Genomic DNA, 24,713 nt, shown 5'->3' with positions numbered 1-24,713 from the left:
GTGGGTCCCAATGTAATGCCTATTGCATGCAAGAGAACACACCTTGTAAATGCAGTGGCAGAATTTATGAAGAGGAAAAAGACAAAGTACATCATTCCCTAACCCTAACCCCGCTTTAAAACCATCATGGCGTACCGTCGAAATAAAAATCTGAAAGATATCTTGGTACGTACAGCCCTTAATCAGAAGATCACCAAACCTTCAAACCTGGACACTCACTTTCACACCTTAAATTCCTCGCCGGCATGGTCCCGGGCCAGGGTGCTCCGATCTGGCGTTTGTTTACCCTTCTATCAACAAACCTTGTATATGCTGTTACCTGCAAACACTGTACAAAGTGTGAAACGGGAGCAACGTTAAAACAAAGACCATATCAACACCTGTACCAGATCAAGAAAATGAATACCAATACATTACTTTACACTCACTTTATCCAACACACCATCTCCAATCTGTTAATCGCGGGCCTCGAGTCAAACCCCTCTTGGTCATTTGGCCAAAGGAGAGCAGCAGAGAGAAGGTGGATCTGGAGACTCTCCTCCAGGTCACCTGGGGGTTTTAACAATGTTTAGTCACCGATCACCTCCTGAAAGAAAGACCTAGGAGTACTGTATTAAACACCTCATTTAAAAGATAAAACTGCCCCTAACCCCATCCCTCCTGAATGTAACTCTTTTATAAACCATTCTTATTTTTCCAAACCTTAAACCCCTTTATTGGACCCTTACCTTCTTTCCTATTCAGAAACTATTCTCTTTCCTCATACCTTAACCTTCACTCTTCCCTCCCTTCAATCTAACCCCCCCCCCCCCCCCCCCCACCACCATAACCATTTCCTAATCCTAACTAATTCTAACCTTTTCCCCTCCTCAACCTAACCTCAAAACCCCTCCTCCCCCTGAGTATTAATGTTAACCCTTTTCCTTTTTTCCTCCTCCTTACTTCCCCTTACTCCCCTACACTTCTTAAACCTCAAAACCCCTTTAACCTTACTCCTACCCTCTCTCCTAACTAGAAACTATTCCCTTCCCTCATATCTAACCCTTCCCCTCCCCTTCCCTCAAGCTACCCCTTCCCCTTCCCCCCACCCTAACCACTCCCCAGCTTCTTACCTAATCCCAACCTTTTTTCCTTCCCAACCTAACCTCAGAAACTCTCCTACCCCTTAGTATTAATTTCAACCCCTTTTCTTTCTCCTCCTTCCTAACCCTTGGTCAGAGTCCTGCATCGGGTCGGGTACCCGCGGGTTCCCGACTCGCGGGTGGTATTTTTTCAAAACGCTTTTTTCCGGGTTCGGTTCTGGGTAAAACAAAGATGATGCGGGTCGGGTCGCGGGTATTGCATAATAAATATATTAAAATAATAAAAATGTAGTTTAATGTTTAAATCCTCAGACCTCTCCCCCGCGGGACCGCGCATAATCATAACCTCTGCAGCGCATCAATCTGCTGCTGAGCGCCACATTCAAAATGGCTGAGGTGAAGCGCTCTAGCGGAGAATACAGCATTTTCAATAACACTTCCTCAAGAGCGAAATCCACCGTCTGGAGGCTTTTGGTTCCTAGATGGAGAAAAGAACCGACATCCCACGCTTTTTGAGACAAATATGCACCTGCGTGTGTTAATAATTGCACGTTTTCACTGCTCATATATAGGCTATGCGGGTCGGGTCGGGTGGCGGAACTAATTGGCAACATGTGCGGGTAGCAGGGCGGGTTCGGTATTGCACGTCGCGGGAGCGGGTCTTGAAAATCAGACCCGTGCAGGACTCTGCCCTTGGTATCAATTTCAGCCCTCTTCCTTTCTCCTCCTGCCTACTCCCCCTTATTCCCTTAAACTCCTTAAACCTCAAATCCCATTCACCTTACTCCTATCTTCTTTCCTAACTATAGGCTATTCCCTTCCCTCATATCTAAACATTCACTCTTCCCTCCCTTCAGGCAATCCTTCCCTCTCCTCCATCCTAACCATTCCCTACCTAATCCTAATCTTCCTTTCTCCTTCCCGAACCTAAACCCCCAAACCCCCCCCCCCTAAAAAACCTCTCCTACCCTTCACTATTATTTTTGCCCCTTCTAATTAGTTCTCTAGGTTAAAATAAAACCTTAAAATAATAGCAGCATTGGTTTTATTCTATTAAACTAACCAGATATGAAAGATGTGCCCGTGCCTCACCCCTGTCACCACAAGATGGTGACAGGGGACCTCTAATTTCTTACTTAACCTCCACAGCAGATATGCCGCTCGTCCGTTGACTTCTCTCATCCTTGATATTGCTGATGAACACACTTCATTGTAAATCTCCATAGATAAATACATTGTGTTTGATTTAGTATGAGCTCACTCAGACTCCCTTCTTGTTCATTCCCAGATCCAGTGTGTGACAGACACCTTTGCATTGATTATGTTTTTGATTCTATCAGGATCCCCCATGAGAGACCAGACTCTCCTGGATCCAGCTCTGATTCCATGAAGAGTGAATCGACTCGACCTCCATCGTTTGAAGATGGAGAGCATAGTGATGGACCAAGGTATGAATTAAAGTTATTTTTGTTGTTCGCTTTTGAAACTTTAAGCAGCTTTGCCTTCACTTACTGTACGGAGGCTCAGTCATTGGTACTTGTTCATATATAAAGCCATGCTGGGTAAACTCCCATCTTACATCTGCTCTCTGATCACACAGAGAGTTGCAGGTAGCAATTGCCTGAGATCATGATGTGGTTTTGTTACATATGCCAAGAGCAAGGACTGACCGAGGTACGAAAGCTTGTATGTGCGCAGCTCCTCTTGCTTGGAACAGTCTTCAAAAATATTTGAAAATGAGCAAATTGGTTCCACTGCATGTTTTTAAAGCTTGGTGCAATGCTATTTGATACTGTTGGAACTTGTCAATGTCTCTAGGTATGTGAATGCAGCCCTGTAAATATGATGTCATTTGTGTTATCTGTTGTTTTATGTTCATGTTGTAACCTACTTGCTGCCATGTTGGGCAGGTCTCCCTTGAAGAAGAGATCAATGATCTCAATGGGACCATCTGGTTGAATGAATGAAGAGAGCCTCAGGAAACAGTCACCAGCTAATCTTCAAACCACAGGGCGCCCAAACCCCAATAACTTCTGACTGTGCAGACTATCCAGTTTAATCATTCTTTATTACACTTTTATCAGTGATTGTGTTTCTATAAGGATCCACCATCTGAGACCAGTCCACCGCACACTACATTATTCTGAAATGGTATTTTACTTAGACAAATTGAAAGACCATGGACATCGTTTTTAAGCTGTATGTCCGGTTTGAATGAGGATCTTTAAACTCAGCTCATGTAACTCTTAGTTTCTGTATTTGTTTAAAATCCTCCTCTTTGCTCCACAGAGTTCATCAGCAGAGACCAGAGGGTCCTGGTGGTCAGTCTGCCCAGCAGCTTCAAACTGACCTGGACTTCATATTTAATGTGAGTGTGTGGCTCCCTCCAGTGAAAGACACAAGGAACAATAAGTAAACAACTGTTTCATCCAGACTGCACCAACCCGTGAGAGCTGGGGTTAGGAGGAGAGCTGGGGTTAGGAGGAGAGCTGGGGTTAGGAGGAGAGCTGGGGTTAGGAGGAGAGCTGGGGTTAGAAGGAGTGCTGGGGTTAGGAGGAGAGCTGGGGTCAGGAGGAGAGCTGGGGTTAGGAGGAGAGGGTTAGGAGGAGAGCTGGGGTTAGGAGGAGAGCTGGGGTTAGAAGGAGAGCTGGGGTTAGGAGGAGAGCTGGGGTCAGGAGGAGAGCTGGGGTCAGGAGGAGAGCTGGGGTCAGGAGGAGAGCTGGGGTCAGGAGGAGAGCTGGGGTTAGAAGGAGAGCTGGGGTTAGGAGGAGAGCTGGGGTCAGGAGGAGAGCTGGGGTTAGGAGGAGAGCTGGGGTTAGAAGGAGAGCTGGGGTTAGAAGGAGAGCTGGGGTTAGGAGGAGATCTGGGGTTAGAAGGAGAGCTGGGGTTAGGGGGAGAGCTGGGGTTAGGAGGAGATCTGGGGTTAGAAGGAGAGCTGGGGTTAGGGGGAGAGCTGGGGTTAGGGGGAGAGCTGGGGTTTAGAAGGAGAGCTGGGGTTAGGGGGAGAGCTGGGGTCAGGAGGAGAGCTGGGGGTCAGGAGGAGAGCTGGGGTTAGGGGGAGAGCTGGGGTTAGGAGGAGAGCTGGGGTTAGGAGGAGATCTGGGGTTAGAAGGAGAGCTGGGGTTAGGGGGAGAGCTGGGGTTAGGGGGGAGAGCTGGGGTTAGAAGGAGAGCTGGGGTTAGGGGGAGAGCTGGGGTCAGGAGGAGAGCTGGGGTCAGGAGGAGAGCTGGGGTTAGGAGGAGAGCTGGGGTTAGGAGGAGAGCTGGGGTTAGGAGGAGAGCTGGGGTTAGGAGGAGAGCTGGGGTTAGGAGGAGAGCTGGGGTTAGAAGGAGTGCTGGGGTTAGGAGGAGAGCTGGGGGCAGGAGGAGAGCTGGGGTTAGGAGGAGAGGGTTAGGAGGAGAGCTGGGGTTAGGAGGAGAGCTGGGGTTAGAAGGAGAGCTGGGGTTAGGAGGAGAGCTGGGGTCAGGAGGAGAGCTGGGGTCAGGAGGAGAGCTGGGGTCAGGAGGAGAGCTGGGGTCAGGAGGAGAGCTGGGGTTAGAAGGAGAGCTGGGGTCAGGAGGAGAGCTGGGGTCAGGAGGAGAGCTGGGGTTAGGAGGAGAGCTGGGGTTAGAAGGAGAGCTGGGGTTAGAAGGAGAGCTGGGGTTAGGAGGAGATCTGGGGTTAGAAGGAGAGCTGGGGTTAGGGGGAGAGCTGGGGTTAGGAGGAGATCTGGGGTTAGAAGGAGAGCTGGGGTTAGGGGGAGAGCTGGGGTTAGGGGGAGAGCTGGGGTTAGAAGGAGAGCTGGGGTTAGGGGGAGAGCTGGGGTCAGGAGGAGAGCTGGGGTCAGGAGGAGAGCTGGGGTTAGGAGGAGAGCTGGGGTTAGGAGGAGAGCTGGGGTTAGGAGGAGATCTGGGGTTAGAAGGAGAGCTGGGGTTAGGGGGAGAGCTGGGGTTAGGGGGAGAGCTGGGGTTAGAAGGAGAGCTGGGGTTAGGGGGAGAGCTGGGGTCAGGAGGAGAGCTGGGGTCAGGAGGAGAGGCTGGGGTTAGGAGGAGAGCTGGGGTTAGGAGGAGAGCTGGGGTTAGGAGGAGAGCTGGGGGTTAGGAGGAGAGCTTGGGGTTAGAAGGAGAGCTGGGTTAGGAGGAGAGCTGGGGTTAGGAGGAGAGCTGGGGGTCAGGAGGAGAGCTGGGGTCAGAAGGAGAGCTGGGTTAGGGGGAGAGCTGGGGTTAGGGGGAGAGCTGGGGTTAGGAGGAGAGCTGGGGTTAGGGGAGAGCTGGGGTTAGGGGGAGAGCTGGGGTTAGGAGGAGAGCTGGGGTTAGGAGGAGAGCTGGGGTTAGGAGGAGAGCTGGGGTTAGGAGGAGAGCTGGGGTTAGGAGGAGAGCTGGGGTTAGGAGGAGAGCTGGGGTTAGGAGGAGAGCTGGGGTCAGGAGGAGAGCTGGGGTCAGAAGGAGAGCTGGGGGTCAGGAGGAGAGCTGGGGTCAGGAGGAGAGCTGGGGTCAGGAGGAGAGCTGGGGTCAGGAGGAGAGCTGGGGTCAGGAGGAGAGCTGGGGTCAGGAGGAGAGCTGGGGTCAGGAGGAGAGCTGGGGTTAGGAGGAGAGCTGGGGTCAGGAGGAGAGCTGGGGTCAGGAGGAGAGCTGGGGTTAGGAGGAGAGCTGGGGTTAGGAGGAGTGCTGGGGTTAGGAGGAGAGCTGGGGGTAGGAGGAGAGCTGGGGATAGGAGGAGAGCTGGGGTAGGAGGAGAGCTGGGGTTAGGAGGAGAGCTGGGGTTAGGAGGAGAGCTGGGGTTAGGAGGAGTGCTGGGGTTAGGAGGAGAGCTGGGGATAGGAGGAGAGCTGGGGATAGGAGGAGAGCTGGGGTTAGGAGGAGAGCTGGGGTTAGGAGGAGAGCTGGGGATAGGAGGAGAGCTGGGGATAGGAGGAGAGCTGGGGATAGGAGGAGAGCTGGGGTTAGGAGGAGAGCTGGGGTTAGGAGGAGAGCTGGGGTTAGGAGGAGAGCTGGGGTTAGGAGGAGAGCTGGGGGTTAGGAGGAGAGCTGGGGTTAGGAGGAGAGCTGGGGTTAGGAGGAGAGCTGGGGTTAGGAGGAGAGCTGGGGTTAGGGGAGAGCTGGGGTTAGGGGGAGAGCTGGGGTTAGGAGGAGAGCTGGGGTCAGGAGGAGAGCTGGGGTCAGGAGGAGAGCTGGGGTTAGGAGGAGAGCTGGGGTTAGGGGGAGAGCTGGGGTTAGGGGGAGAGCTGGGGTTAGGAGGAGAGCTGGGGTTAGAAGGAGAGCTGGGGTTAGAAGGAGAGCTGGGGTTAGGGGGAGAGCTGGGGTTAGGGGGAGAGCTGGGGTTAGGGGGAGAGCTGGGGTTAGGGGGAGAGCTGGGGTTAGAAGGAGAGCTGGGGTTAGAAGGAGAGCTGGGGTTAGAGGGAGAGCTGGGGTTAGAGGGAGAGCTGGGGTTAGGGGGAGAGCTGGGGTTAGAAGGAGAGCTGGGGTTAGGGGGAGAGCTGGGGTTAGGGGGAGAGCTGGGGTTAGGGGGAGAGCTGGGGTTAGGGGGAGAGCTGGGGTTAGGAGGAGAGCTGGGGTTAGGGGGAGAGCTGGGGTTAGGGGGAGAGCTGGGGTTAGGAGGGAGAGCTGGGGTTAGAAGGAGAGCTGGGGTTAGAAGGAGAGCTGGGGTTAGAAGGAGAGCTGGGGTTAGGGGGAGAGCTGGGGTTAGAAGGAGAGCTGGGGTTAGAAGGAGAGCTGGGGTTAGAGGGAGAGCTGGGGTTAGGGGAGAGCTGGGGTTAGGGGAGAGCTGGGGTTAGAAGGAGAGCTGGGGTCAGGAGGAGAGCTGGGGTTAGAAGGAGAGCTGGGGTTAGAAGGAGAGCTGGGGTCAGGAGGAGAGCTGGGGTTAGGGGGAGAGCTGGGGTTAGGGGGGAGAGCTGGGGTTAGGGGGAGAGCTGGGGTTAGGAGGAGAGCTGGGGTTAGGGGGAGAGCTGGGGTTAGGAGGAGAGCTGGGGTTAGAAGGAGAGCTGGGGTTAGGGGGAGAGCTGGGGTTAGAAGGAGAGCTGGGGTTAGAAGGAGAGCTGGGGTTAGGGGGAGAGCTGGGGTTAGAAGGAGAGCTGGGGTTAGAAGGAGAGCTGGGGTTAGGGGGAGAGCTGGGGTTAGAAGGAGAGCTGGGGTTAGAAGGAGAGCTGGGGTCAGGAGGAGAGCTGGGGTTAGAAGGAGAGCTGGGGTTAGAAGGAGAGCTGGGGTTAGGAGGAGAGCTGGGGTTAGGGGGAGAGCTGGGGTTAGGAGGAGTGGAATAAAAATAAACAATAAATGAAATGCATGTTTTTCAATAACCTATTCATGCTCTAAAAGCTGTTCAATAGAGAGAGCTGACACATGTATACCATTAGTACGCTAACACACGAACACACACACCCTTCACAGCTTAACCCAACAAAGTATCACGGCAAGACGTGAAAATGTCACGTTGGTCAACGCTGGGAGACGTCAGGAGGACACGGTTTCACCCCCTCAACACGTCACACAGTTACACAGGATTGTTAACATGGCCCACCATTGGAGAAATACCGGATGTTGACGAGCGAGCCTCCATCACGACATTTGGTTCACTATAACACAACTCTTTGTGGAGAATACGAAGATTGGTTCAGGTCTCGCAGAGAAACATACTACGTATGTTACTAAAGAGGTTTTAGATTGGCAGGTGTCCATGTGAAGTTATCGACATCTCTCGCCGTGAAAACAGTATTTCCGGTGTCTGCGTTTCTATAGTAACGTGGTTGCTAGGGACGCAGCTCTCGCTGCATACACCCGGAAATGAGTAATCTCGTCACTGTCGATTGATTTCACAGTGATATCTGCAGTACTTATCATCTAAAAAACACCAGTGTGTCCTTGCTCATTACACAACATTCATTGGTTTACATCGGTTACAATGCTCTTGTGTTTTTCCCTTTCAATTCTGACGGACACATTTCTTTTTTCAGCGTTTTGGACAGCCAGAAACATCCAATTACCCATAATCCTCAGCCATCATTGAAGCTCGGTGATTGGATGTTTTAGCCGCAATCAGGGGCGGACTGGGACACAAATTAAGCCCGGGACGTTCAGACGCACCGGCCCACACACCGGCCCACGAAGCGGACCACCCTTGTAGCCTACAGATAAATTATACATCTATGCTCATATACTGTATACCGGCTAGATTCCCGGGTCAAGCCATAACTGCAGCTGTCTCACTTTCCCTAGGGTCAACTGCATAAGAAGAACATCGGCAATCAATTAGATTACCAATATTATATCAATATCAAAATTCGGAAAGGAACTGCTTGTCTAATTCAGGCCTATAAAATAAATGCAATTGTGAATTGGCCACAAATCTCTGTTCCGGGATCCGGTCCTTTAACGGTACTCTTATCGGTTCTTTTGAGAACAAAAAAGGTAAATTAACTAAACAAATTGTAAATAATGTGAACTTACAGAACTGTAAAAAAACGAATAAAAAACAAGTATTTACTGCAGTAACACAGTGGTACGGAGCAACACAGGTGGCCGGGGCATACAGGTATGCTGCAAAAGGCCTAACGGTTCTTCTGGAGGAAGATTGAGGTGGTGGTGGAACATTACGGGACATAATGTGTTGTTTAGACAAATCGCTTGTGTTACCGCCCTTACTAAACTCTTATCGCACTTTGTGTGTGTGTGTGTGTGTGTGTGTGTGTGTGTGTGGATGTGCGCATGTGTGTGTGTGTGTGTGTGCATATGTGTTGCATGCATGTAGCAGCTGTGTGTGTGTAAACTGCCCCGCCCCTTCACACACAGACATAGTCTTATTGCATGTTAGAAACGAGTTGGCGACACTAAGACTGCAATACAGGAAATATAAGGAAAGGAGACAAGGAAGGAGGAAAGGATGCGCCGAAGGAGGGCAAAAGGAAAGGTTCAGATGTAGATATCATCAGGCCCGGTTCCAGAACAAAATGACTGGGTGCATCTGAGATTAGAGAGGGTACAGTGGTAAAGTGCTATTTTTATAAGTGGGGAGTGGACCTAACACCCTCTAGAGGGGTCCTCACCTCCTCTAGAGGGGTCCTCACCTCCTCTAGGGGGGTCCTCACCTCCTCTAGGGGGGTCCTCACCTCCTCTAGGGGGGTCCTCACCTCCTCTAGGAGGGTCCTCACCTCCTCTAGAGGGGTCCTCACCTCCTCTAGGAGGGTCCTCACCTCCTCTAGGGGGGTCCTCACCTCCTCTAGGGGGGTCCTCACCTCCTCACCTCCTCTAGGGGGGTCCTCACCTCCTCTAGGGGGGTCCTCACCTCCTCTAGGGGGGTTTGGGGGCATGTTCCCTCTGGAAGATTTTTTTATAAATATTGAAGTTAAAAGCTTCAATCTGGTGCACTTTGAGAGCAACATGAAGAGATCTATGGATCTATGCGCTCTTTGCTTGATTCATGCCTTCCCAGTCCCTTATCACGTAGCCTATAAGAGCATGGCGCCAGTTGTTGTAGCCAGTTGTGGTGAAGGCATCTGACTTACTTGAACCGAAATGTCTACATGCAGAAGATGGCATCTTTTGTACATGAATATTCCAGCCAATCTCTGTTTTGAAACCATGAGCTGCAAAATGAGCGCCTCACCCCACTGAACAGGCGAGTTGGGTACTTTTTTTTAAATATATTCTGCCCTAGCAAGAATACTTTTCGGATTGCCGGCTTGGCAGATAGCTTAACACAGAAATAAACACCCAGGAGACAGCAGCTCAGTTTTGGATGTTTACTGATTAAGTTCCATTATCATTTCCATTTTGTAAAACTGAAATACAAACAAAACCCAAAGTCATAAGACGTTGTCACATTAAACACTAAAGAAACAAAGAAACAAGACTAAAACAAACATTCCAAACAACAGAGTACCTGTTAGCATAAATGCTACAAACATTTCCACTGCTGTTCACAGGCTAACACGTTTAGCCTCATTCATTGTTCTTCATGTTTGCATATAATCAATTTAAATGTGCAACGAAGTATACACGGACAATATATGGAATGGTACTTACAGACATAAAGACCCTAGGATTTGAGCAAGGATTTAGTTGACAGGAAACAACCCATGTGCTCCATAGAAACAGGAAACTACGGCAAGCATTTATGGACATACCGTGCAAAACCCAAAACCCTTTGCAGGCCCTCTTAAAGGGGAAGCACAATACCTGCAGGCTCTGTTTTGCCGAGGTCCTCTGGCACTTGCGGGCCGCCGAGGGGTGTCGGTGTTTGGGGCAACGAAGACGGCTCCGGCTGCTCCGCCTCCGTGGGCGAGGCGGGCAAAGCCGGCGAGTCGGGCGGGAGGACGATAGTGTCCACGACAGTGGCCACGGGTAACGTAATGTCCCCATGATCTGAACCTACCTGCAGTAGATGCAGTCATACTGCTGGCGATAAGGGCTGGTTGTTTCAACCATTTTCTCATGTTCATCATTGACTGCTGTGTAAGCACCTTGTGCAGCGGCACAGGTCACGCGCACCTGACATAATAACGTTACTTACCGTTTAAATTGACCAAATAAATGCAGCAGACAACGTTATTTAACCACAATTACAATTTATTTTATTTCAACTAAATTCTTCTTCTTATTATTATTATTGTTAATATGTAATATTTTTCACTTATAATTTTTTTTTTTATCACTTTTCAGTTTTCAACTGAGGGTGCAAAACGACTCAACTGAGGGTGCAATGCCCCTTATGCACCCGCGTAGAACCGGGTCTGCTGCAATATAATGTTATATAATAATAGATATGACATATATTTTTGAAATGTCTCCAGTACCGATAAAAAGACCGATAACGTCGGAGCTTAACGGTACCACACTTTAATAATTAATACCGGGGCCCGGTACCCATCCCTAATCACACATGACAAAGAAGGAAACGTGAAGCGTTCGCAAGCAACAATGGCGGACACGGACAATTTGAGAATGAGTTCTGCCTTTGGTAAGCTGAGTTTGTCAATCATTGGTCGATAAATAAGGGCAAAAAACGTCACTTGTCCGTCGGACACGTCAATGGAAAGATGTACTTGTCCGATATTGTAAATAACACGTCCCGGACGATCGGACGTGTGCTTTTTCACACATTGGATATGGTGTTTATGCAATATGAAATCCGAAAACATAAAAAAATAAAAAATAATACTTTATTCTGAGTGTGCTTGCATTTAATTATATTAATTTGTTACGAACAGTGAAACATCAAGTCACACCTCGGTGCTGGATACCAAATGGTCAAAGTTCCTTTCTCGCATTACAACGTATTCTGCATTTATCTCCTATTTAGAGGAAGTTAGCCGTTACTCTGAGGGGTCAGAGCCGTCTCCATGTCTGATTCACGCTACATTTTATTCTGTTCCAGCTGCTGGAGGAGAACATCATTACTTTTGTGAAGAGCGAGCTGAAGAAGATCCAGACAGTCCTGACTTCAGATGACCCAGAATGCTTAGAGAGTCAGGACGAGGAGGTGTTGGACGGTGAGGATGAAGAGCAGAGGAGCAGCAGAGAGGCCTTTCTGAACGTCTCACTGCACTTCCTGAGGAGCATGAAGCAGGAGGAGCTGGCTGACCGTCTGCAGAGCAGTAAGAGGATTTAACACATTGAACATGATGGAGAGGAGGTGGAGGGAAGATGGGAGGAGTTTCACTTTATATAACGTTGTCTTGTTAATCAGTGCATACGCTTACTGGTTAGTACTGGTACTAAAACATTCAATAAGGAAGCAACAATAAGGAGAACAAAACGTTGCGCTGTAAATATTTGTTTTCTGGGTATATTACTAATAAACTAGCTGTACAGTATACAGTACACTATGATGATATAAAACTCGTGAATGTTAATGTTCACCATTCATCTGGAAACCTTAACGCGCAAATGAATCACTTTACCAAATGTTATGTATTTTGTTGACGCTGACTGACATCTTACTTACTTTTTAATCACATTTCTTGTTTGTCTACTCAGGAACTGCTGCTGCAGTCTGCCGACGTAAACTCAAATCCACGCTGAAGGAGAGGTTCCAGTGTGTGTTTGAGGGCATTGCTAAAGCAGGAAACCAAACCCTTCTGAACCAGATCTACACAGAGCTCTACATCACAGAGGGGGGGTCTGCAGAGGTCAACAAGGAACATGAGGTCAGACAGATTGAAACAGCATCCAGGAAACCACACAGACCAGAAACACCCATCAGACAAGAAGACCTCTTTAAAGCCTCACCTGGAAGAGATGCACCAATCAGAGCAGTGCTGACAAAGGGCGTGGCTGGCATTGGGAAAACAGTCTTAACACAGAAGTTCACTCTGGACTGGGCTGAATGCAAAGTCAACCAGGACATCCAGTTCATATTTCCATTCACCTTCAGAGAGCTGAACGTGGTGAGAGAGAACAAGTACAGCTTGGTGGAACTTGTTCATCACTTCTTCCCTGAAACCAGAGACGCAGGAATCTGCAGGTTCGATCAGTTCCCGGTCGTGTTCATCTTTGACGGTCTGGATGAGTGTCGACTTCCTCTGGACTTCCTCAACACTGAGATCCTGACTGATGTCACAGAGTCCACCTCAGTGGATGTGCTGCTGACAAACCTCATCAGGGGGAAGCTGCTTCCCTCTGCTCGCCTCTGGATAACCACACGACCTGCAGCAGCCAATCAGATCCCTCCTGAGTGTGTGGACGTGGTGACAGAGGTCCGAGGGTTCACTGACCCACAGAAGGAGGAGTACTTCAGGAAGAGATTCAGAGATCAGGAGCAGGCCGGCACCATCATCTCCCACATCAAGACCTCACGAAGCCTCCACATCATGTGCCACATCCCAGTCTTCTGCTGGATCTCTGCTTCAGTTCTGGAGGAGGTGTTGAAAACCAGAGAGGGAGGAGAGCTGCCCAAGACCCTGACTGAGATGTACATCCACTTCCTGGTGGTTCAGTCCAAAGTGAAGAACATCAAGTATGATGGAGGAGCTGAGACAGATCCACACTGGAGTACAGAGAGCAGGAAGATGATGGAGTCTCTGGGGAAACTGGCTTTTGAGCAGCTGCAGAAAGGCAACCTGATCTTCTATGAGTCCGACCTGACAGAGTGTGGCATCGATATCAGAGCAGCCTCAGTGTACTCAGGAGTGTTCACACAGGTCTTTAGAGAGGAGAGAGGACTGTACCAGAACAAGGTGTTCTGCTTCGTCCATCTGAGCGTTCAGGAGTTTCTGGCTGCTCTTCATGTCCATCTGACCTTCATCAGCTCTGGAGTCAACCTGCTGGCAGAGAAACAACCCTCCTACCAACGGCGTAAAGATTACGAGGGCAAATTAATACGTTTCTACCAGAGTGCTGTGGACCAGGCCTTACAGAGTCCCAACGGACACCTGGACTTGTTCCTCCGCTTCCTCCTGGGTCTTTCACTGCAGACCAATCAGAAACTCCTACGAGGCCTGCTGTCAAAGAGAGGAAGTAGCTCAGAGATAAAAAAGCAAACAGTTCAGTACATCAAGAAGAAGATGGATGAGGATCTGTCTCCAGAGAGAAGCATCAACCTGTTCCACTGTCTGAATGAACTGAATGATCGTTCTCTAGTGGAGCAGATCCAACAGTCCCTGAGTTCAGGAAGTCTCTCCACAGACAAACTCTCTCCTGCTCAGTGGTCAGCTCTGGTCTTCATCTTACTGTCATCAGGAGAAGATCTGGACGTGTTTGACCTGAAGAAATACTCTGCTTCAGAGGAGGCTCTTCTGTGGCTGCTGCCAGTGGTCAAAGCCTCCAGGAAAGCTGTGTGAGTGGATGAATAAAATAAATAGAAACATTATCCAACTAGTTGTTATGTCATAGATGAGAAATAATACTTAATCCTTTTTATTTATTAAAAAAAATCCTTCAGGCTGAGCGGCTGTAACCTGTCAGAGAGAAGCTGTGAAGCTCTGTCCTCAGTCCTCAGCTCCCAGTCCTCTAGTCTGAGAGATCTGGACCTGAGTAACAACGACCTGCAGGATTCAGGAGTGAAGAACGTGTGTGCTGGACTGCAGAGTCCACTCTGTTCTCTGGAAACTATTAGGTAGGTGTAACATAGTTTAAAGTAAGGGTCCTCTGAGCTCTCTTTTTCTTGTATTACTTGTTTTTTCAACACACTCTCACTCCCTGAACGTCGAGGAGCGACGCTTGGTCAGGGTCCTTTGGCGTGCAGTTGAGATGCGCTGAGTCTCCTTCAGCTTTATAAACGGACGCAAAGAGCTTTCAACTGATTGCGATGTATTCCCATCTGCGGCAGTATTTGACGCTCAGGGAAGCACCGCATCGGTCCATGTTGGCGGCAGTTAAAGGCAATGTGAGCGTCCATTCCCATTGGATAACGGAGGATTTTACACTCGGAAGTAAGTATTCTCTTTATTGTCGATTGATTTGACAGTGATATCTCCACTACTCATCAACTCAAAAACACCAGATTATCCTTGTTAATTACACAACATTGATTGGTTTAAATTGTGTGCAATGCTTTTGTATTTTTCCCCTTCGATTCGGAGAAACGAATATTTGTTCGGAGTGTAGGATGGCAAAAGACACTACACTACCCAGAATCCTCAGCTATCGTTTGGGACTACACCATGTGCTTTGCTTGACAAGCCCCGTGATTAGTTCTCAAGCTCTGTGATTGGATGTTGGAGTGGCAGTGCGCGAAGTTCACGCTGAGCGTCAAACAGTATTTTGAAATGGAATGAATCCCATCGACGGCACACTATTCAAAACAGGAATCGAACGTGTCCTATCCCCCCCCCCCCCCCCTTAGGTCACAGGCTCCTCCAACAGTGCAACACAATAAAACAGATACACAGAAGAAATAGTGCAAGTAAATACAAAAAGAAAAATAGTAAAAAGTGAAATAGTGCAATAAGAGTCTATATACAAGTGATTGGAATATGATATATTAGATAAATAATTACTAAGTAGCAGCCAGAAGAATGTTATGGATGTTGTTTTAAAGTTCAGGTGTTTAATAGTCTCATGGTCTGTGGGATGAAGCTGTCTCTGAGTCTGGTGGTTTTAGTCCGGATGCTGCGGTACCCGCCTGCCAGACGGCAGCAGACGGAACAGTTTGTGGCTGGGGTGATGGGGGTCTTTTATAATCCTGAGGGCTTTCTTTAAGGTTAACGTGGTATTTTTACTCCACTACATTTATTTTAGTTACTTTACAGATTTTGATTAATTATGTGAAATATAAACAACCCTTAAATCAGACTTTAGTTACACCTGAGTAAAATTCAGGGAAGGTGATTGTCAAGTGCCAACAATCAGGAGAGATATTTGATAGTTGGTGCTTGAGAAGACTAAACATTTATCTGCAGATCCATATAAAGCATATTCATTACTCGTTATTCTCTACTAGTTCATTAAAGACTGTATATAATGACTATTTTGCACATCCCTTTCAAGATTTCATGATTTTCAAAGGTGTATTGACATATCATATGCACAACTACGGTGTAGTTATGCAATGATGACAAACTTGGGTCACAGGTTCCTCAACATTACATTACATTACATTACATTGCATTTAGCTGACGCTTTTATCCAAAGCGACTTACAATAAGTACATTCGACCAGGAAGACACAACCTTGAAGAAAACAGAATCATATAAGTACATCAGGTTTCATAGAGCCAAAACATTTCAAGTGCTACTCAACTGGCTTTAGGTAAGCCAGCCCTTTATTAGTATAAAAGTGCTTCGTTAATAGTTCTAACGCTCGAAGTGGAGTCGAAAGAGATGAGTTTTCAGTCTGGAAGATGTGCAAGCTATCTGCTGTCCTGATGTCAATGGGGAGCTCATTCCACCATCTTGGAGCCAGGACAGCAAACGCACGTGTTTTCGCCGATGGGAACTTGGGTCCCCCTCGCAGCGAGGGTGCAGCGAGTCGTTTGGCTGATGCAGAGCGGAGTGCATGCGCTGGGGTGTACGGTTTAACCATGTCCTGGATGTAGGAAGGGCCAGATCCATTCGCAGCATGGTAAGCAAGTACCAGTGTCTTGAAGTGGATTCTAGCAGTTACTGGAAGCCAGTGAAGGGAGCGGAGGAGCGGAGTGGTGTGGGAACATTTAGGAAGGTTGAAGACCAGACGAGCCGCTGCATTCTGGATGAGCTGCAGAGGTCGGAAGGCACATGCAGGTAGACCAGCCAGGAGGGAGTTGCAGTAGTCTAGGCGTGAGATGACGAGAGCCTGGACCAGAACCTGAGTCGCTTTCTGTGTCAGCTGGGGACGTATCTTCCTGATGTTGTAAAGCGTGTATCTGCAGCAGCGGGTTGTAGCAGCGATGTTTGCAGTGAAGGACAGGTTGTTATCTAGGGTCACACCCAGATTCCTTGCTGTTTGAGTCGGGGAAACAACTGAGGTGCCGATGTTGATTGTTAGGTCAAGAGTGGGACAATCTTTTCCCGGGAGGAAGAGCAGCTCAGTCTTGTCAAGGTTGAGCTTGAGGTGGTGAGCAGACATCCACTGAGAGATGTCAGCTAGACAAGCAGAGATGCGTGCGACGACCTGGGTCTCTGAGCGGGGAAAGGACAGAATTAATTGGGTGTCGTCAGCGTAGCAGTGGTAAGAAAAACCATGCGGGCTAATGACTGATCCGAGCGAGTTTGTATACAGGGAGAAGAGGAGGGGAGCAAGAACAGAGCCCTGAGGGACCCCTGTAGTTAATTGACAAGGGTCGGACTCGGACCCTCTCCAAGTCACCCTGTAGGTATGAGGTGAGGAGGGAAAGAGCAGAGCCTGAAACTCCATGTTTTTGGAGAGTGCGAAGGAGGATCTGATGATTCACCGTGTCGAATGCAGCAGACAGGTCCAACAGGATGATGACAGAGGAGAGGGATGCAGTTTTAGCAGTGTGCAGTTCCTCCGTGACAGCAATGAGAGCAGTTTCTGTGGAGTGACCTGCCTTGAAACCAGACTGGTGCGGATCCAGAAGGTTGTTCTGATTGAGATAACAGGAGAGTTGTTTAAAGACAGCGCGTTCAAGTGATTTAGACAGGAACGGGAGGAGAGAGACAGGCCTGTAGTTTATAACATCAGACGGGTTGAGAGTGGGTTTCTTTAGGAGAGGGTTTACTCTTGCCTCCTTGAGACTGTTTGGAAAGTGACCAGAAGTTAGAGAAGTGTTGATGAAATGGGTGAGAAACGGTAGAATATCAGGAGCGATAGTCTGAAGGAGGTTTGAAGGGATAGGGTCCAGAGGACAGGTGGTAGGGCGGGCAGAGGTAATGAGGGTAAGAACCTCACTTGGAGAGAGAGGGGAAAAGGAGGTTAGTGTGTTGGTGGAAGGAGGGTCTGGTGACCCAGCGGTGAGTAAAGGTGAGTCAGAAAAAGAAGAGCGAATATCATCAACCTTTTTTTCAAAGTGGGTAACAAAGTCGCTTGACAGAAGTGAGGAGGGGGGAGGAGCTTTTGGAGGGTCCAAGAGGGTGGAGAAGATGGAAAATAGTTTTTTGGGATTGGAATAGGAAGATTGGATCTTATCTTGAAAGAAAGTGCTTTTTGCCTGAGAGATCGAAGCAGAGAAAGAGGAGAGGAGAGCCTGATAGGTTAGGAGGTCGTCACGGTGTTTGGATTTCCACCGTTTCCGCTCTGCTGCCCTAAGGACGGTTCTATTAGCACGCAGTGCATCATTTAGCCAGGGAGCAGGAGGGGACTGACGAGCCTGCCGAGATGTGAGAGGACAGAGAGAGTCCAGAGTGGATGAGAGAGTAGAGAGGAGAGTTTCTGCAGCAGAGTTTGAAGGCAGGAGTTGGAACGAGTCAGAGGAAGGGAGGGCTGAGAGCACCGACGAGGCAAAGGTAGAGGGGGAGAGGGAGCGAAGGTTACGGCGGACAAGTGCAGGATGAGAAGAGATTAGTTTGTTATGTTTGGAAAGGGGTAGAGAGAATGAAATGAAGAAGTGATCGGATGTGTGGAGCGGGTTTACAGAGAGGTTAGAAGTAGCGCAGTTCCTTGAGAATATGAGATCAAGGACATTGCCAGCTTTATGAGTCGGTGGGGACGGAGACAGTGAGAAAGCAAAGGCGGTTAACAGTGATGTTAGTTCGTCTATCTTCCCCGTCTGGAGGTTGAAGTCTCCGAGAAGTACAGCGGGAGGGCCAGTTTCAGGGATGTGTGAGAGGAGATGATCTAATTCCTCCAATAAGTACCCCAAGGCGCCTGGTGGACGGTAGAGAACAACAATGGTTAACTGTATAGGATGGGTTACTGTGACGGCATGGAACTCAAAGGTGGAAGGAGTGAAGTTAGGTAGCTTGAAGAGGGAAAAGCTCCATTTGGGAGAGAGCAGGAGACCAGTGCCACCTCCTCTGCCAGTGGGTCTGGGTGTATGGGAGAAGGAATATGCAGTGGAGAGAGCTGCTGGGGTGGATGTGTTGGATGGAGTAATCCAGGTCTCAGTGAGAGCAAGGAAATCCAGAGACTGCAGGGAGGCGTAGCCAGAGATGAAGTCAGCCTTAGGAACAGCTGACTGGCAATTCCACAGGCCACCTGAAACTAGATGTTGGATCTCAGTGGAGCATGTGGGATAGATGAGAGCAGGCCGGTTATATCGATTAGGAGATACACGGGGCCAGTGATAATTGCGAGAAGACGCATGAACAGGAATGGAGAAAATACACATGATTATAGCATGAGGGGCTAGAAAACTAAAGAAAAGAGAAATAAGACACCAGCACAATCAGAGTAGGATTTGCCTCCTCTTTGCCTCCCTCGTGACTCCCGTAGGACTCTAATGTCTTTGTCAGTCTTCGGCTGTCTGACGCTTAAGCTGAAGCTCCAGGAAAGAGCTACCTAAAATGGACGCCTGATTGCTGAGTTCTCACAGCTGTAGGGCCACGCCCCTCTAATTAGTTAACTATCTACAGCTGATGGGCGACAATAGACTGGCCCTGCCTATGTTAATAATGCAGGCTTGAGTGCTGAGACCTGTGAAGCAGGTTTTGCCTGAGCAGATCTGAGATTTAAAATCTCTCAAAAGCGATTTAGCCGTTTAAGCTCAACAAGAGATCTATCAATATGTGTGTACCTCCACCATTAAACTGTCATATTCTGCAAATGTCTTATTCTATCTACATACATAAGAGTATAATAAATATGTATAATATCAGTTAAAATAAGTGCTTCAACATAGTTAACATTGCAGGAAAGTTGATTGTCAAGTCCCAAAACAAACCATGCAATATATTAAATGTTAAGTACTTTGTCAGGCTTAATATTTATCTGTAGATACCCCCAAAGCTTTTTGCTTATTTAAAAGAAGACTTTAACCTAAAGTATTACTTAATGTTTGAATAAAGGTTAATTAGTTTGTCTATTTTGCACCTCCTCCTATTAATATCTTTGTACATCCGGCACTAAACTGTTTTATTCTAGATATCATTTACAGTATCTTCTTGATATGTTCTATTCTATATTTCTATCATTGACCTTCTACTTTCCTCCTAATTTGTATGTACTCTTAATATTTAAATGTTTTCATCAAATATAACACATTCAAAAGTGCTTTAAAAAAATGAAAGACATTAAGAAAAAGGCATTTTAAACAGTCATTAAAAAGCAACACAATCTACCTGCATTGCAATTACTCTAAATGTGCAATAACGTGCTAGATGGTTTGGGTTAAAAAGCTTTCAAGTTTACAGTGTTAACAAAATAAAATATACTGCTGTTTCCGGTTTAGTTTACGAAGAATATATTTAGTTATTGTTTTGATATTTGTAACACAAAGGCGGAGTTATACAAGCTGCGCTATGGCCACTTGTGAAATTATGAATAAAGAATGCTGGTGTAAAAGTCTGGCCTAAATCTTCTGTCAAAAAGATTGCAGCAATCCAGGGGGTGTAGATATCCAAACTTTAATTGTTCACAGGAGTTATGGTGTTTCAGGATGTTCGTTTGTTATGTTGTTTTGTGTTGTGGTATGAAGGGTAAGCCAGGGCACTTTGTGGATGTGAGATGATCTTTACCTTGTCCATTTCAGTTTCTAGCTCTTGCATCTGCCTGCTAATCGTCTGCCAGCGTGCCTCTAATCGTTGCCAGTTGTGATCTGGAGTGCCAACAGGGTGATGTGCTGCTACAGGGTAACCGACATGTCCTCCTTGGCGGGGCGACTCGTCATATGCTGGTCTCGGTGATGAGACTGGCCTCATATGGGGGGGATAAAGAGGTTGATGTTTGGTAGCTGAGCTCGAAGTCCTCCAGATGTCCGGGAATGCGCCGCACTCTGCTGGGACTGGGAGTGAGCGGTGGCTGCCCATCATACAGCTCCCTGGATGTGGCCAAAAAACCCACAGCAAGACAGAAAAGATGGTCTTAACATGACCCAGTGGTCTAGTAGTTAATAAAAAACAATATTATCAAAACAAAATATTACTACTAACTTTATCGTGAAATTAAAACAGCACTGCTGAATAAAGTATGATTTTATCTTTTACGAAACGTTTTTTTCATTTATATGGAATGCAGTTGGAGGTCAACCAATCACAGAGCTTGAGGACTAATCACAGGGTTTGTGAAGCAAAGCACATGGTGTAGTCCCAAACGATAGCTGAGGATTCTGGGTAGTGTAGTGTCTTCTGCCATCCTTTACTCCGAAAACATATTTGTTTCTCCGAATCGAAGGGGAAAAATACAAAAGCATTGCACACAATTTAAACCAATCAATGTTGTGTAATTAACAAGGATAATCTGGTGTTTTTGAGTTGATGAGTAGTGGAGATATCACTGTAAAATCAATCGACAATAAAGAGAATACTCACTTCCGAGTGTAAAATCCTCCGTTATCCAATGGGAATGGACGCTCACATTGCCTTTAACTGCCGCCAACATGGACCGATGCGGTGCTTCCCTGAGCGTCAAATACTGCCGCAGATGGGAATACATCGCAATCAGTTGAAAGCTCTTTACGTCCGTTTATGAAGCTGAAGGAGACTCGGCGCGTCTCAACTGCACGCCAAAGGACCCTGACCAAGCGTCGCTCCTCGACGTTCAGGGAGTGAGACTGTGTTGGTTTTTTGGTCTGATGAAAACCCTCTTTTAGGCTGAGTGGCTGTAAGCTGTCAGAGAGAAGCTGTGAAGCTCTGTCCTCAGTCCTCAGCTCCCAGTCCTCTAGTCTGAGAGATCTGGACCTGAGCAACAACGACCTGCAGGATTCAGGAGTGAAGAACCTGTGTGCTGGACTGGAGAGTCCACACTGTGAACTGGAGACTCTCAGGTCAGGATTTAAGATTTATTTTAAAGGTCCCATGTCATGCTTTTCCGGTTATTACCCGTCCCCTTGTGTGTTATGTAGCTTTTTCTGCATGTAAACGGTCTGCAGAGTCACAAACCCTCAAAGTGCACCCTTTAACGAATACAACTATAACACAGAAAATACCTGTCTATGCTGCCCCAGAACGCCTCCCAAATGCACCAATTGGTCACAGCAGCAAGCCTTGCAACGTCCCGCGTACACGGCACACAGACCCCACGCAGCATTCTCATCTGTTTGTCTTTACTGGTGTCACTTCCTGGTTGCTAACAAACGCCATTGTAAAACATAAACACTGATGTTCAGCTGTAACGGTGGTGGACTCATCAGGACAGAGTGGGCGAGCTGACCAATCAGAGCACAGTGGGCTCACAGGGAGGGGGGGGGGCAGGAGCTCCACCAAGGTGTGTAGGACAGAGAGTGAATACACATACTATACAGAGATGCTGAGAAACCAAAGTGAGTTTGGAACATTGAACAATGTAAATCTATTCTAGTAGACCTCAACAATGGAATTATGATCAGTAGAAATGGCCGTGACACGGGAGCTTTAAGCCAGTATTTTGCAATTTATTTTAAGTTTACCCGTTACGATTTCATTGGCTTAATATATTTAATTATTAAAATGACTTATTAAAGAGACTCTTTGGACTAAGGGGCACCAATATTCAAGGGTTTGCGGGGTCCGTTTCCGCGTTTCCGTTACGGCCTCGTGTGAACGAACGGGCTATACGAAAGAGAAAATTAGCGGATACAACCATTTGCGTTCTCGTGTAAAGAGCATAATAGGCCATCAGTATAAGGTGACCATGAGTAAAGTCAACATTGTGTGTGTGTGTGTGTGTGTGTGTGTGTGTGTGTGTGTGTGTGTGTGTGTGTGTGTGTGTGTGTGTGTGTGTGTGGTGTGTGTGTGTGTGTGTGTGTGTGTGTGTGTGTTGTGTGTGTGTGTGTGTGTTGTGTGTGTGTGTGTGTGTGTGTGTGTGTGTGTGTGTGGTGTGTGTGTGTGTGTGTGTGTGTGTGTGTGTGTGTGTGTGTGTGGTGTGTGTGTGTGTGTGTGTGTGTGTGTGTGTGTGTGTGTGTGTGTGTGTGTGTGTGTTCAGTTTGTCAGGTTGTCTGGTCACAAAGAAAGGCTGTGATTCTCTGACTTCGGCTCTGAGCTCCAACCCCTCCCATCTGAGAGAGCTGGACCTGAACTACAATCATCCAGGAGGCAGAGGAGAGAAGATGCTTTCTGTTCTACTGGAGGATCCAGACTGCAGACTGGAGACTCTCAGGTATGGACCGACTGACTGCATGAAGAACTTCTTGTTTCTCTTAATTCTGTTCAGAGAAGCTACAGAGCCTGAGTAAGGAAACAGACTGATCCCTTCAAAAAAAGTTTATGAAAAAATATTTTAGAAACATCAAAAACTTAATTCTCATTTCAACAATAAACGCAATGAGAGTGTGGGGATGTTTATCTCTATGTAGGTCCTGACTGACCTCAACAGTTACTACATATGTTGATATTTTAAGCTATTTCATTATTTTAATTCAAGCTCAGACATGAATGGCTTCCAGAAGATTCATCCCTCGTGATCCTTTGACCTTCATTCTATAGCACCACCAGAAGGTTTAAACCTGTGAAGTTACAACCTTGGCTAAATCATGTTAAAATGTGGAACACACTTGAGAACACCTGTTCATAAACAATAAGATACAATAATGCATATTCAAACTAGAGACCATCTCGCTAGAACCCTCAATTAGAATGTAACAATGGGGGCCAATGGTCCTTTTGACCTCCAATTACCAATTTATTTAGACTTTTCAATAATAACATTAAACATCCCTTTCTGCCACCTTTTAGCTTATTGTATTCTCTGATAACTAAACGATGCCTTAATATGACGTTTGAAATGTTCACAGTCCTTTATGTGTGAAATGTCCTTGATCATTCAGACTGTTTCTTCCTCCAGGACCGACCATTGTGGAGAGCACAGGTTAAAACCTGATGTGAGGAAATGTAAGTGTGGATTTAGGTTGATTATGATGACAAAACAGTCAGTTGAGATATGTATTCATTATCACATTACTGACAAGATTATATATATTATCACATTTATACAAATAAACAGCACCAGAAAAAAAAACAAAGAAAAAAGCCTTCTCATGTGTTTTCTGATAAACAGATGCTGTGTTTTTTTCTCTCATCAGATTCCTGTGAACTCACACTGGACTCAAACACAGCATACAGACAACTCAAACTGTCTGACAACAACAGGAAGGTGACACATGTGAGAGAGGAGCAGAAATATCCTGATCATCCAGAGAGGTTTGACTCCTGTGTTCAGCTGATGTGTAGAGAAGCTCTGACTGGTCGCTGCTACTGGGAGGTCGAGTGGAGAGGAGGGGTTTATATATCAGTGACTTCCAGAGGAATCAGCAGGAGAGGAGGCAGAGAGGAGTGTTGGTTTGGAGGGGATGATCAGTCCTGGAGTCTGAGCTGCCATGATGGTTGTTACTCTGTCTGGCACAATAACAATAAAACAGTCCTGCCTCTCCTCCTCCTCCTCCCCCCCCCTCCTCCTCCTCCTCCTCCTCCTCCCCCTCCTCCTCCTCCTCCTCCTCCTCCTCCTCCTCCTCCTCCTCCTCCTCTCATAGAGTAGCAGTGTATCTGGATCGTCCTGCTGGCTCTCTCTCCTTCTACAGAGTCTCCTCTGACACACTGATCCACCTCCACACCTTCAGAACCACATTCACTGAACCTCTGTATGCTGGGTTTGGGTTCTGGTCATTAAACTCCTCAGTGTCTCTGTGTCCTCTGTAGGAGGAGAGAACTTCCTGTCCTGTTGTAATGTCTCTGGTCTCGGGGGACATTACATGAGTGAAGCAAGAGATATCTTCCAGTTGTGTGGTTAACATGTTGGTAGTGACGCGGCTACACTTTGGTTGTGCCTTTACAGGAGAAGCAGCATTTAGTTATAATGCTCCGTATATCTGCTAAATCTCCCAGTAATCAAGTGTCTCTCACTTTTTAATAAATGTTTTTTCAATGTATTGTATGGAAGAGGATTAGGGCCACATTAAACATTTTTTTGTGAGGAAAAAGTCAGAATTCTGAGATTAAAGTCAGAATTCTGACTTTTTTCTCAGAACAAAAAAAAACCCTAATGGCCCTAATCCTCTTCCGTAGAATTGAAATGTGTTTTTTAAATGTTTCTTTTCCATTTTGTCGTAAGTATTTTGATGTTTTTTGTAAAGCACTTTGAATTGCCTTGTTGATATGTGCTGTATAGATACACTTTCTTTTACTGGCAGAAATGTTTATTTTATTTGTAAAATGGTGAAATTATCTCCTCAGGGCTGAACTTGTTGTTTTTTTGTGACATATATTTAGAGCAGCATTTA

The 24,713-nt window shown here is 47.2% G+C and overlaps 1 protein-coding gene across 1 annotated transcript in view; it reads left to right on the top strand.

The window, feature by feature from the left end:
* The window catches only part of LOC117551377 (NLR family CARD domain-containing protein 3-like), a 101,593-nt gene extending 77,197 nt beyond the window's left edge, over positions 1-24,396 (top strand). Inside the window, 10 exon segments of the mRNA XM_034224240.1 lie at positions 2,423-2,530; positions 3,372-3,450; positions 11,427-11,646; positions 12,029-13,826; positions 13,932-14,105; positions 21,114-21,287; positions 22,424-22,597; positions 23,282-23,328; positions 23,520-23,878; positions 23,881-24,396. Of these exon segments, the coding sequence (XP_034080131.1) occupies positions 2,423-2,530; positions 3,372-3,450; positions 11,427-11,646; positions 12,029-13,826; positions 13,932-14,105; positions 21,114-21,287; positions 22,424-22,597; positions 23,282-23,328; positions 23,520-23,878; positions 23,881-24,132 (3,385 nt within the window). The 3' untranslated portion in view covers positions 24,133-24,396.
* The last annotated feature ends 317 nt before the right edge of the window (positions 24,397-24,713 follow it).

Source organism: Gymnodraco acuticeps, unplaced genomic scaffold (assembly GCF_902827175.1).
Source record: "Gymnodraco acuticeps unplaced genomic scaffold, fGymAcu1.1, whole genome shotgun sequence".
In the NCBI taxonomy this organism is placed as follows: Eukaryota; Metazoa; Chordata; class Actinopteri; order Perciformes; family Bathydraconidae; genus Gymnodraco; species Gymnodraco acuticeps.
This window is presented reverse-complemented; position numbering and strand designations above follow the sequence as displayed.